Genomic DNA, 14506 nt, shown 5'->3' with positions numbered 1-14506 from the left:
CTGCCTATGCACATCCAAGGTATGATGAATCTACACGCCCTTATTAAAAAGGATGATAAAAAAGGTAAGTGAAAGAGGTGCACTGTAACCATTTCAGAAGCCATTTTTGGGAGAAAGAATGGGTTTGTATGGAGGGACACACTGTCCTTATGAAAAACTATGTAAGGCACTGAAGAAGAGAGCACTTGAAGCTCAGAAAATCTTTTAGCAAAGATTATGGCTACAAGGAGAAAAGTTTTCCATAACATGAATTTTATCGTGGTTGTAGAAGCTGGTTCAAATGGAGGTTTTGTCAATGACTACAAAATAATATTTAAGTCCTAAGGAGGAATCCTGTTCTTGATTGGAGGTTTAAGAAGAAAAATTTATTCTAGAAAGGCTTTACAAAGCTTATGTAAGGTCAGCAATAGAAATAGCTGCCAACTGCACCTTAGTGGTAGAGCACAAGTCAAAGTGAAGTAGTCAAAATCCTAACCACACTGGAAGTAAGGGCTGCACAGTTAGCCATCGCTAACTAGAAAAACTAATCAGTTAGAAACTGAAGAGATCCAGGTGAGGCTTCCCGGAGGGGAGTGAAAGCAGATCCTGTGTTGGATTCAGTATCCACAGGGGTTCCCTGAGGTGAGGCCTGAGAAGAGAAAAACGATTTGCCTGGGCCATAAGGGGCTATGAGAGTAATAGAAGCCTTGCACATCACTGCTTTCTGTAGAAATCTGGGAAACATGGGTAACAGTGGGAAGGCACAGAGAAGACAGAAAGGTCATTGCTTAATCACAGCATCCCTTGGCAACTATCCCTGTGGTGGAATCATGACAACGTACCTTCTGCATTTAGTGTTGTCTGGGGAAGCAAAAAGATTTCAGCAAGGGTAGCCTCAATGACTGACCATCTGTTCTGCCACTGCTGTATTGGAGACCACTGGTGAGGCATTAGAATGGACCTGCTGAGCCTGTTCACAAGGCAACTGGGAGCTCACAGAATGTGCATTGCTTAAGAAAACCATTCAATGCCATCACCCACTGCCAAGCCCTCACTACTTCCTAGCACAAGGTATACCAGTCTGGCTCCACCTTGTTTACTGATATCCCAAACTACTGTCCTGCTGTCCATTTGGATAAAGATCACCCCAGAGGAAAGTATTCCTAACATTTCTGAAATACCAGAAGAACTGCCCACATCACCAGGAGACTGATGTGAAAACTGGTCTCATTGGGTGCCCATAAACCTTGAACTACCCTGTCCTTGTAATTCCTCCCCCTTTTCCCAGCAAGTGGGGTCCATGGTTACTACTTCTTCCAGAGGCCGAGGGACAAATCGTCTGCTGGAATGACTAAAAGGGAAGTTCAGCCACCATTGTAAATGTTGCCTGCAAATGCTGGTTATCAAGATCGGAGTTGTACAGAAATGCAAGAGCCAAGACCACTGCACTTAAAGAAGCCATTGTTAAATTCTCATATGATAGCATGCAAATATTACCTTTATTAGTGATGATGTCATCAATCCTAATACTCTTAGGACTAAATCGGCTGTTGGGAATGTCATCTGTAGAAGATTTTTGGATCACCAACCTCAACATCTGAATTCTGTCAGGTGAAAGAGAAATTATCAACTTAGTCGTGTCCAACTGGCAGCCTATAGCTGGCTGAAAGAATGCCTACTGAAACTTTTTGGATATCCCCAAGATTGGTGATCCAAAATCTTCTACAGATGACATTCCCAACAGCCGCTTTAGTCCTAAGAGTATTAGGATTGATGACATCATCACTTATAAAGGTAATATTTGCATGCTATCATACGAGAATTTAACAATGGCTTCTTTAAGTGCAGTGGTCTTGGCACTTGCATTTCTTGCAGGCTAAGCAGATAATCTCTTCGATGAGAAACACCACTGGGACAGCTGCCAGAAGCCAGTCATCCTGATACAGGAATACACAATCACCGGAGACATAGATGGAATGCTGCGACTGCCATGCACTTTGTGAACTTCCAGGGAGCTGTGGTGAGACTGAAGGGCAGGGATATGAACAGATGATGACTGCCTCCTAGATGGCAACTATACCTTTGTGATGCTTCTAATATTCTGAAGTTAAAGTAGGTGTTCTGAATATCCACTGAGCATGTTCAGTCATTCACCCTCTGGCAGGGCAAGACTCTCTGAATCGTGACCATTCTGAACTGGGTCTTTTTGACATAAATGTTGAAATGGCTGTGATCCAATATAGGATCAAGATACTGAATTTAACGGAACAAAAAAGAATCTTGAATAAAGCCCAGACCCTGTTTGGTCTGATGGGACCTCCAGGATGGCTCTTTTGTGCAGCAATGAGAAAACCATTATGGTCTGGGGTGACTTAGCCAACATTGTAGCAGGGGATTATACTTTCCTGCTACAATCCTAGCCTCACTCCCTGATGTCTCTATGCAAGGGCAATGACACTGGAATGTTCTATGTAAACCCAATGGCATATGATGCTTTCATACATGCCAACAACCACTTCTAAGACATACACTACTTGGCAGACTGAGGCTTGCGTTGGGCCTGAACCCTGCATCCTGGATTCACATCCGGACTCCACCAAGTGTCAGACCTGCACCAGAATAGGCATGCCTCCTTCCAAACCAGGGATGGGTGAGCCAGTATTAGCCGCGCACTCCCATACTTCCTAGCCAGTTTTGCCATTGTTTTGGTCATCAGATAACATGACGCCACCTGAGTCACAGTTGAAGCTTTACCCTTCTTCATGTAAAGGTGGCCAAACTGACTTTTATTAAAAAAATTACAGTTTACATAAACTGACTGGTCTCACCTAAGCATTTGAAGAACTTTTAAATTCTACTCTTCACAGAGTTAAAAAACAACAGCTGTGACAGTATTTCTCCCACAGGAAACGTACAACTGAAACATGGAAGAGGCCATTACTACTGATGTTTTGTATTACTGCTGTCAAACAGTTATCAATTGTTACTACTACACAGAATGTCAGACCTCTTCTCTTAAAAAGTACAACTCCATTCAAGCTGAAGTTCTCCAAAACACAGGTGTAGACAATGATGACCATCAACAGAAGCAAGATATAAAGTGTTTTTTCACTCTCATGATTTTGTTTTACTGACGAACAAAATAAATCAGACATCCTGAAAAAAAATTTGATTTAGAAACTACTCCTTTGCTAGTATGAATTTCATTCAATCATTTGCTATAAAGACATGTACAGTCTTGCTTACCATTTGCCTACAGTGATCTTGCCAGCATTTGTCTATCTTCTTTAGAAAAAGCACACTGTCCAAGGACTGTAAGGTTTATGTTAAGGAAAAATGTATGAGATATTCACCACCATTCCTGCAGTTTTCAGTCTCAACATGTGACTCATCATCTTGGGCCCAGCCGAAATTACTGTTCCCATCTCAAACTAGACTGAAGTGTATTAATCTGTTCACCACATTTTGTCTTTAGTTCCATAATAAAACACAGACTGTGTGCGTTACTTATATTGGAGATTACTGATGGTTTACATTTCATAATATACCCTTATGGCACACTAACTACCAATCTCAAACACTTACTTTACTTATTGACATTTGATAAATGGGAAAGTCCAACTGCATAGAAAACCCATTTTCAGCAGAGGGCCAGGAAGAAATCTCCAAATTATTACAAAACATTTTAAGAATAATAATTTTATAATATGCAAAAATAAAAACATCTGCAGTTTAAACAATTGTAACAACTTAGATATAATATAAAAACACTGGCCAAGGATCAATACAGGGTATAAGTCAGTTAATATTTAGAGAAATTTTAGACAGTCTGCAGAGAAATTAAAGGTAAGTTGGTATAATACAAAAAGGAACTGCAATATGAAGTGAAGGAAAACAGGCTTATGGTATATTTAGAGAGAAAGTCAAGAAAGAGAATTGGACAAGAGTAAGGAAGTAAGTATAGGCGGAAGAGTGGTTCTGAGCAAGAAAAAAAAAACAGATTTTAGCTAGAAGTCTTTCAGAGTGGTTTTGAAAGATGGGAGGGAGGGTATAGAAGGGTAAAGAGTTCCAGACCTTAGCAACCTTGTACTAGTACAGACAATCTCCAGCAGATCTGCTAGGTCTACACACTTCATCCTAAAATGGATTCCATGCAATAATTAAAGTCTACTAGCATCGTTGCATTGTCCTAAAAGTGACTAAACAGCCAATCTCAATGTTTTGCTACTGCAAAAACTTCTTTAAAGTGAACATTTTTTGTAATGCATCTCTGGACAAATCTCTTCCATGTAACTGGTCATTAAATAAAATCACAAATGAGTTATATGGCATTGTAATTGTAATTGTAATTCACTCAAGGGACTGGCTTATGTAACCAGAATAATCCTAATATATTAAAAAACAGACAGCTCATTAACAATTTCCAAACAAAAAAAAACTTTAATAAGCAATTAATAGTCACACAATGTAATTTCACTGAGTCACTGTCAAACTTGATTCAAGTTTAACTGTTCTCAAGTACCTGGTTATCATCATTCAGATTTGAAAACAAATTAAAAAAAGCTTCTTGTACACTACAAAAATTAAAAAAAAAAAAAGGACCAGTCCAACTGTATTTTTAAGCACTTTTATCTTTACTCGAATTAAGAATTCTATAAAACATATTAACAAGCCAGATGATCATTAAATACTATTAAAATCACAAGACCAATTCATTCTCAACTAATCAAAATTCACATTAAACAATACATCAATTAAAAAGTTTAGCAATGAATAATTTCTTCCTTCTCACATAACATTTTACATTAGTTTGGTTGTTTAAATCTGAAGGATTCATTTCCAACTGCCAGGCTAATGATTTACATTCCAAGTAAATATCATGATCCCCTCTCCTCAAATCACAGCCAACTTGTTCATTAACACAAAACTGTCTAGTCAAAGCATTAGAAAAATTCTATGTTTTGATAGCATGGGTGTGCTCATAAATTCTTAAGGAAAGTCCTCAGGTAGTTTTTCCCATCTAGAAACTTTCACAAGAACCACACTTTGCTGGATACACCACAAGTTCCCACTTACATGAAAATAAGACATTACATTGGTAAACACGTGAGTCGTGAACAACTTCAAAGTAACAGAATAGATAAATAAGCAGGTATTTATTGCAGTCACCACATGGAAATATTCTATATTTTGCTGTGTGTGTTACTCAGAACATCTGAATCATGTTCCAACAACATTTTCAAATAAGCTTTTTTTTTATTATTGAATGTCAGACTCTCTCTCCTATTAACGGGACTAATTCATTATTGCCCAGTATTACTTTCCAATTAGAACTATCAACCTCCTTTATCTTTTTGAAACATTAGTAAAAGTCAAAGAAATGGCTCTATTCTGGAAGACCTCATTTTTCTAAATCTACCAAGAAGGACACAGCAGGCACTCATACAATTATAAAGCCATTAAAATAACGGCTCTGCTGTTTAAAAAACACAATTTTATTAAAAGATGCACGCTTTTGCAAATTCTATTTGTTTCATCAGATCATACACTAGTAAAACACATCACTTTAAATAATACATTCAATCACCTCCACAATCAGCTGTAGCCAATCAATGTAAAAGCATTCCTAGTTGTTCGGTATCGGTAAATAAGAGCATATTAGGTGAAACAATCAATGCCAGCCAAACATCAAAATAGCTAAGAAAGTGTATATAAAAATATATATATAAAACACATATGGAAAATCCCTGAATTAATAACACCTTTTTCCTAACACACCATGCTTTTAGAACAAGCTGAATGGATATATGATCATTTAAACCAAATCCTTGAGGTGCCCTTAATCAATCCTTGAGGTGCCCTTAATCTAAGGATCCATCTTAATTCAGCTTGGTGTGTAGCACTTACAATATCAACCCTCCTAACACCCTCACGTATAACATCTAAGACTAGAAACTTAAATTCATGTTCTTCGCCCCATTCATTCATATGTTTCGCAATGGCACTATAATTCATACCTTTACGGGCACAATATAAATGATCCCGTATTCTCTCTCGTAGGCATCTATTAGTTTTGCCTACATAAAATGAATGACAAAATAAACATAGAGCCACAAACTACATTTCTAGTATTACAATCAGCGCCTACTTCCATTGTAAACTCTTGATTACCTTGAGGGTGTCTAAAGGTGGAAGACTCATCAATATATGTGGAAAATGAACATCCATTGCACCTAAGTGTACCCCCTACTTCATCATGGATATATTTTCCCTGTGCACTGCCAGCACAGCAGAGTTTATGATGCAGAGACTTCTTATTCCAATATCCAAACTTAGGTCTATTACCCGTCAACCTAGCTATGTCATGGTGACCTGACACCCACTCACCCACCTATGAAAATAAGTACTTAACTCAGTAATATAATCACATACACTTTCATCTGCCTTGCATCTATGCTCACAAAACTTTTTTTTCTGTAAGCTTCAAGTGTTAACTTAAAACATTCCAATAAACATTGTTTGACATTATCATAGTTTAAACAATCAATATCAGACAATTTAGAAAAAAGAAGTTATGTTCTTACCATAACATTCGATCTGAGTAGTAGACTTCATTTTTCTGCACATATGGGTATATGGATCCGAGCCGGCAAAACTTTTCAAGCATCAGCTCCGAGCAACAAGCTCCTCCCCTACCTATAATACATCACTTCCTCCTATCTAGCCCCAGATCAAGTTTGCTGTCACTAAAAGGCAACATAACCACAACCCTAAACAGGAAAAAAAACCTGAATAGTGAGGGGGATGGAGGGAGGGAAGGTGCAGAAGAATGAAGTCTACTACTCAGATGGAATGTTATGGTAAGAACATAACTTCTTTACCTGAAACAGTTGACTTCATTCTTTCTGCACATATGGGACAGAGTCCCCAGCTACTAGTATTCCTGGGAGGCCCTTATGGAAGAATATTTCTGAGCATCGCAGAGCCAAAGGATGCTCTCCCTCTAGAAATAAGATCCAATTTATAAAGAGAGATGAATGTGTGTGAATTGGCCCAAGTCGCTGCCGCACAGATATCGTCTAACGGAACTCTTGACTAGAAAGCTGCAGAAGTGGCCATTGCTCTAGTGGAATGAGCCTTCAATACACCAGGAGGAGATAAACCTTTGTCCTTATAAACTTGTGCAATACAAAGAGTGATCCACCTTGCTAAGGACACTTTCGAAACTGCTTCGCCCAAAAAAGGTTTTGAAAAAGAGACAAACAACTGACCCGACTTCCAGAAGGGTTTAGTCCTATGGAGGTAAAAACAAAGCTGTCTATGGACATCCAATAAATGAAGCTTACGTTCACCTCTATTTTGGAAATTTGGGAAGAAGACTGGCAAATTTATAGACTGATTAATATTGGCTGCTGAGGACACCTTGGGAAGAAAGGAAGGGTTTGTACGCAGCGAAACCCTATCCTTATGGAAAACCAAATAGGGGGGCAAGGAGGATAAGGCCTGCAACTCTGAAACTCTCTTAGCTGAAGTGATGGCGACCAAGAAGGCTGTCTTCCACGACAAAAACTTCATCGGAACTGAACCAGCTGGCTCAAAAGGGGGAGAGGTCAAAGCCTGAAGGACAAGTCAGATCCCAGGGGGGCACTGTTTCTTTAACTGGTGGTCGCAATAAAAAAAGTGCCCTTCAGGAAAGCTTTACACAATTTGGCAGAAGCCAGAGCAACCTTATTTTCACCCACATGAAAATTAGAGATGGCAGCCAGTTGAACCTTGATGGTGGAAGCACTTGCGCCTGATCGAAAAAGATCGGCCAGAAAATCCAGTATGACCGGAACGGGGGCTGTAAACGGGTTCAGATTGTGGTGAGAGGCCCAAATGCAAAAACGTCTCCACTTGCTATTGTAGAGTTTCCTAGTGGAGGCTTTAAGAGAAGCTACCAGAATATTCTTAACAGGGGACGAAAGTCCGAGAGTCCTGATGATCGTGGGAACTAGAGCAACCACGCCGTCAGCTTGAGACTGTCCAGGTTGGGCAGGGGCAAGCCCAACGGGTGAGAAATCAGATCCGGACATGGATCTAGAGTCCATGGAGGAGCCAACAGGTGAGACCATAGGAAGGGAAACCACAAGACACGGCCAGAAGGGAGCTATGAGAATGACTTTGCACTGCAGCAGGCAAGCTCTCTGAAGGAACTTCGGAATAAGAGGTAACGGGGGATAAGCATACAGTAGCCCGGGAGGCCAAGCATGGACTAAAGCGTCCCTGGGGACATCCCCCGGAGGGGGGATCAGAGCAAAGAAGTTGCTGCACTTCGCGGTGGAAGGAGATGCGAAGAGATCGCAGCAAGGTTGACCCCAAACACGGAAGATCTTATCCGCCACTGACTGTTTCAGAGAGCACTCGTAAGGCAGAAGGATTGCCCTGCTGAGACTGTCCGCTAGAATGTTGGAGCATCCCGGGATATGCGCTGCTATGAGAAACCAGCTGGTGGATATGGCCCACTCCCAAACCCTCATGGCCTCGCGACAAAGGGGGTAGGATCGGGTCCCTCCCTGTTTGTTTATATACCAGACTACAAACATGTTGTCTGATTGAATGGCTACCTTCCCCGGAGGTAGGACAGGGTGGAAGGCTCTCAACGCTAAAAGCACTGCCCTCATCTCCAGGACATTGATGTGTAGCTTGGTCTCTGGAGGGGACCACGTGCCTTGGACCGTTCTTCCCAGGAAGTGCCCCCCCACACCCGAGCTGGGAAGCGTCCGTGGTCACCGTGGCTTGAGCCGGAGGGGCTAGAAAGCTGCACCCCGTGAAAATATCCGCTGATTGAAGCCACTACTGGAGTGACGTTCTGCATGTCCGATTGATTCGGATGTGGAAATTCATCAGAAGGTCTAGCCAGGACCATTGAACTGTTAGATTCCACTGAAGGACTCTCATTTGAAGACGTGCAAGAGGGAGGATAGAGACTGCAGCTGCCATCAAACCCAGGGCCTTGAGAACAACAGCTGCTGTGACTACCGAGCGATCCAAGATCGCCAATACATGGAGTCTGAGATTTTCTATCCTTTCCGGGGTGAGAAAAATCTATGACTGAATCGAATCCAACCGTGCCCCGATGAAGTCTATGATCTCAACCAGAGCCAGGTGGGACTTGTTGATATTGATCGTGATGCCTAACTTGTGAGCCAGACCGAGGAAGTAGTGTAGGGCCTGACACGAGACGTTTGGTAGATGCAGCAAAGAGCCAGTCGTCTAGGTAAGGGAATACCTGAATACCCTGAAGTCTCAGGTGAGCCGCTACGACCGCCATAACCTTGGTGAACACCCTGGGGGCTGTGGTGAGACCAAAGGGTAGGGCTCTGAATTGAAAGTGACTGGCCCCTAGCCAGAAGTGTAGAAACCTCCTGGAGCTCCTGTGGACCTTGATGTGATAGTAAGCGTCCTGGAGGACTAACGAGCACATCCAGTCGCATTCTCTCAGAAACGGTAGAATGGACTGTAGAGTGACCATCCAGAATTTTTGTTTCTCTACCTACAGGTTGAGGATAGACAGGTCCAGAATGGGTCTGAGGTCCCCCGTCTTCTTTGGCACTAAAAAGAACCTGGAGTAGATGCCTGATCCAGATTGATCTGGGGGGACCGGCTCGATGGCTCGTTTTTGCAGCAGCTTCGATACTTCTAATGCTGCAGCCTCCCTGTGAGCGGGTGGAACATCTGGAAGGTGTGCTAGAGTTATGGGACATGAAATGAAGGGGACAGAATATCCTCTGGATATGATGTTTAACACCCAGCGGTCTGCAGTAATGGACTCCCATGCCGCTGGATGTAAGGAAAATCTTCCCCCGACTGCCTCCAGAGTAGAGCAGCCGGGCAACCCCTCAGGGTTGCTGTGCGGGTCTGTCGGAAAAATTTTCCCTAGACCCAAAGTTTCTGGGACGGCGTCAGTCTTGTCCCCCCTCTGCCTCTGGGGGACAAATATTGCAGAGTGTCACGAAAGGACTGTGATTTCCGGAACCACATCTTCTTTTGCCCCTTTTGGTTCCTGGAATAGGACCTCTGGGGGTTAGAGAAGCGGATTCCGACGGCTGACAAAGTCTTTCTGCCCTTCTCACTCTGGGTTAGTGTGTCGCGTACAGTCTTCCCAAAGAGGGATGATCCATCGAAAGGGGAGTTGATGAAAGCGCCTTAAAGGATGCAAACTGACACTGCCTGATCCAGGCATGACGCCTCAAGGCAATGCCTGTACCAGCAGTTCTAGCAGCTCCCTCCGTAGCATGAGAGAGGAGACGCATAGAGATATTAGTCACTGATTTCAGTGTAGTCATCTTCGCAGAGAAAGACCGCTTTGTCCTGTTGCGACAGAGACTCCAGGGGCGACTCAGTTAGTTCTGATATAAGGTCTCGCTGCAGTCGGATAACATTTGCCAAGTAATTCAGCACACGAATAGAAAATGTCACTGAGTACATGCGCTTCCCGAAATGATCCATCGACCTGGACTCTGTCTGGTGGATGAACCGAGGAACTCTCCTGTGTCAGTTCCTTCTTTGTGACAGCTGCAACCACCAAAGCATCTACCGGGGCTCCTTTGGACCATGCCTGCCTGTCTGACGGCGGGGAAAGAATTTTGTCTGGCCTTTTGGGTATAGGCTCTACGGTGTCAAGATCCTTCCATGCTCTAGTGGTGATGAGGAAGGGTCAGCTGGAAGGGAGACCCAGGAAGTAGATGGGCCTGCGCCAAAGGCCTCCAGGAATACAGACTCATCCGCCAAGGTTTTGGGGGCTGACCAACCTCCTCTTTGGCGGAGGATCTCCATAATGTCTCCGAACGAGACGTCCTCGGTAGTTGATCTGGGGGAACCCTCTCCTTCATCCAAGTCTGTATCAGTGGTAATAGACTCAGGGGAGTCCAAGTGCCTCCTCTTACACTTGCACTTACGAGGTTCCTCTCCAGTGGGACTCTCTGGAGAGGATTCGTAAGCCTCCGGGGGTTCCCTGAGGGGAACAACCTGGAGTTGCTTTGGCATGGGCTGTCCCTGAGACAGGGTAATGGGAGCAGAATCCAAAATCAGAGGGGTCTGGGTAGGATCCGACTAGGTGAGCTGTGGTCTCAACCCCTGGGAGAGAACCCTTTCCACTGCCCCGAATGTCAATGGAGAGCACACCTCCGTAGAACGTAAGGATGAGGCTCTCCCCAGCACCGAAGCAGGGATCGGAGCCGACGGCGGGGTAGTCCGGGCACTGAGTATGGGATCCGAAAGAGCGAGATCTCGACCCTCGGGTCCGACTCCCCGACCACGGCTCCGAGAGTCCCCTGGATCAGAGATCGGATCCGAGGAACTCAAGGTGACGGCCGGCATTGAGGAAACGAAAACCATCGGCACCGACCCAACAGCGCAGAAGGGTCTCGGACCAGAGAACCCCGAAGCGTCTGGTCAGATCGGGGAAGGGCAATAGGGTGGAACATAGTTGAAGAAGGACCCTCTCCAATGGGAGAGGGCCCTGGTAAGACCCCCATCTGAATCTGGTTCTAGATGAACCTCCTCATCAGCCTGTCCATATCAAGGTCGGAGACACTCCGAGTCGACCTGTAGGAAGTGACCGACTCGGATCTGAGCTGGATCTGAGGGGAGTGCCTCAGCTCCGATGGCTCCGGCGAAAAACAGGGAGAGCGGAGTGGAGGAGAACGAGACCTGGGTGCCTTTGAAGAGGGGCTGGAGAAAGACTCCCTGTCCGGTGATCTTTTTCTGGGCCTATCCCTCTCTTTGTGGCACTTATCCTTCTCCCTTCTGTCCCTACCTCTCTGGGACGACTCCAATGAAGCAGGCCTGGCGGGAGGTTGAGTCCCTGCCTGCACAGTGTCATTGGCTGGGGAGGAAACCGAGGCAGACTCCAGGGCAGAAGCTGGTAGCAGACCCTAAGCCACAAGCTTAGCCCGATGATCCTTCAACGCCCTAGGGTTAAAGCCTGAACAAATGTCGCAAGATGCAGACAGATGGGCGACCCCTAAACACAGAACACACAGAGTGTGGCCATCGGCTGATGAGAGCTTATGACCACACTCTGTGTGTGTACTTCTTAAAAAGAACCTTAGGCTGTTCAGCCAAAGTAGAGACAGTAAAAGCCCTAACGGCCCACTCACACACACACTTAAACAGGGATTGGGCCTAGGCGGGAAAATAGTATCACAAAAAAAACACTTATAACTAACTTTTTTTTTTTTTTTACAACTAACATGATGATCAAACGCGAAAGGAGGAAAAAAGGGAAAGGTATTCACACTCAACTATCACAAAAAGACCAAAAAAACCTTACCACCTTGCTGAGAGCTCAGAGACCACGATGCTGACTCAGAGCAGCAAACGAGATCTGGGGCTAGATAGGAGGAAGTGATGTATTATAGGTAGGGGAGGAGCTTGGAGCTGATGCTTGAAAAGTTTTGCCGACTCGGATCCGAATCAGATCCGTATACCCATATGTGCAGAAAGAATGAAGTCAACTACTTCAGATCAGCAGTTACATCTCTGCCATGGAGTAAAGGGGTCAGGAGCGGTACCCAGAGCCCTTGGTCAACATTATACTATTTACATACTCCTCTTTCAAATATACAAATAAAACTATCAAAGTTATCACCCTCTGTAAACTGTGGAAGAAATTTACTGACCTTTATTGCTTCTGGGCTTTGGTTACTCCCTTCCCCATTACCTCCATGACCCTGCCAAAGAGTCAGCATCTCCCTCACATGTTGGTGCAGTTTCTCATTTCTTCGGCCTCCAAACGTTGCAGTCTTTCTGCCGATTCTAATCCTATTGGTCTCTCCTTTTCTTTGGCCTTCAAACACCGCAGTCTCTCCACTGATTCTAATTCCAAATGTTTGGTCTTCAGTTCAAGTCTCCAACTCCAGATGGATTTTTAGGTCCTCTGAGGAAAAGGTTACCTCTCCTGCTTCTGAAGGCTGCACATCCCCATCACCAGACTGCTCATCTGTCATACTGCAATTGCGATTAAGGTTGAAATAATTTCCTGTTTAGTCAGGTTGGCATGCATCAGTCCCTTGGCTTCACACACCTTTGTCAACTGGTTCTTTGTCAGTTTGCCATAATCCTCTGCTGACATCTTTACCTGCTTTCCCTGACTAAACTAGTAAAAATAAATAAAACTGTTTTAAAAATTACACTCTGTATGTTTACCTTGTAGCTGCTGAGAGTACACACACCTTCAGTGACAACTGCCTACAGGCTAGAGAAGTTTAATTAATATCCACACCACTGCTCACCAATATGTGACTTCCCTCCACTGGGCCAGTAATCAAGGAGCCTTAATCCTCACCATGGACACTGGAGAGGGACGTTCACTTGGAACAAAGATAGCTACACACAGTATTTTTTCAGATGCAGCTCTCTGCATCAAGCACAATTTCCCTTAAGAACACACAGGGAATGCACTCACTTCTGGGGCAGGGTTTCCCTCTCTCCATCCAAGCCCCTAAATAAGACACCCCACTGACACAGCTGTAGAGTTGAGTCCTCAGCAGAGTGTTCCAAGCCAAGGTCTCCAGCACCCTCTCTCCACTGTATCCATGCTCCAAACAGCAGACACACACTAAGATTTGATTTTCATACACACACACCCCTGGGAAAGGTAGGTACATATTTACTAGCTATGCCCCCTCTGCCCAGACTATAATGTAGGTACTGCCACCAGAACACTCCAAAGCCAGCTATGCTACGGCTCTTACAAGAGTACCCAATTATACTGAGAAAAATTAATGCCAATACAAATGGTAGTGTTTGACCAATGCAGCAAGGCTTTCAGGAGTGGCCACAGTATCACCAAATAAATTTAAGTACTCTCAAAGGTTAGAATATTCTCTAAAAGACCAGCCACGATGAAAAGGATTACATTCTGAAAATACTGAATATTGACAATAAACACCAGAGTTTCATTCACAGGAAATACTAAAAACAACACTGATGGAAAGATTCACACAAATATAGAAAAACAATACTTAACTAATCTCACTACAGTTTCCTGAATGACCTAAGGAACTACTATCCCCTGGTTACTTGCTAAAGCAAGGCAAGATTAAGTGGGTGTGTGGTCTTCCTTCTCTGTCAGCTTTTCAATAACTAACTGCTGAGAGCCAAGTGATATCTCTCACTAATATCTAAATATCATTTCAGTGCTGGCTATAGAATGACATCACATCTGGTCATCTGACTCTGGTTCTCACACTACCCCATTTAATAGAAAATGAACCAGAATCTGGCACATAAGTGTCATAATACACATACATAGAGCTATGCTAAGATCTGTTACAGCATCTGGAAGCTATAAAACCATTTCAAAACTTCCACCCTTCCAGAGGATCACCCCTAAGGACAAACTAGTCCTGCTTTTCACAGACATTTTGTCTCTGGTTGCAATCAGAACTGTAAGATACAATCTTTATGGCCTAAACCAGGTAATTTAATTTCAGAATTTTTTCAAAGTTAGCTGGACTGAGATTAACCTCTTCTCTTCCAA

At 43.7% G+C, this 14506-nt stretch overlaps 1 protein-coding gene across 1 annotated transcript in view; it reads right to left on the bottom strand.

Moving 5' to 3' along the window:
* Positions 1-14506, bottom strand: part of CUL4B (cullin 4B) — a 3236793-nt gene that overhangs the window by 2720848 nt on the left and 501439 nt on the right. The window contains exon 4 of the mRNA XM_044057336.1: positions 3226-3291. Within this exon, the coding sequence (XP_043913271.1) occupies positions 3226-3291 (66 nt within the window). The remainder of the gene's footprint in view (positions 1-3225; positions 3292-14506) is intronic.

Source organism: Protopterus annectens, chromosome 15.part0, assembly GCF_019279795.1.
Source record: "Protopterus annectens isolate FY-2018-M chromosome 15.part0, PAN1.0, whole genome shotgun sequence".
NCBI classification, from domain to species: domain Eukaryota; kingdom Metazoa; phylum Chordata; order Ceratodontiformes; family Protopteridae; genus Protopterus; species Protopterus annectens.
The sequence above is the reverse complement of the archived record's forward strand: the minus strand, read 5'-3'. Positions and strand labels throughout refer to the sequence as shown.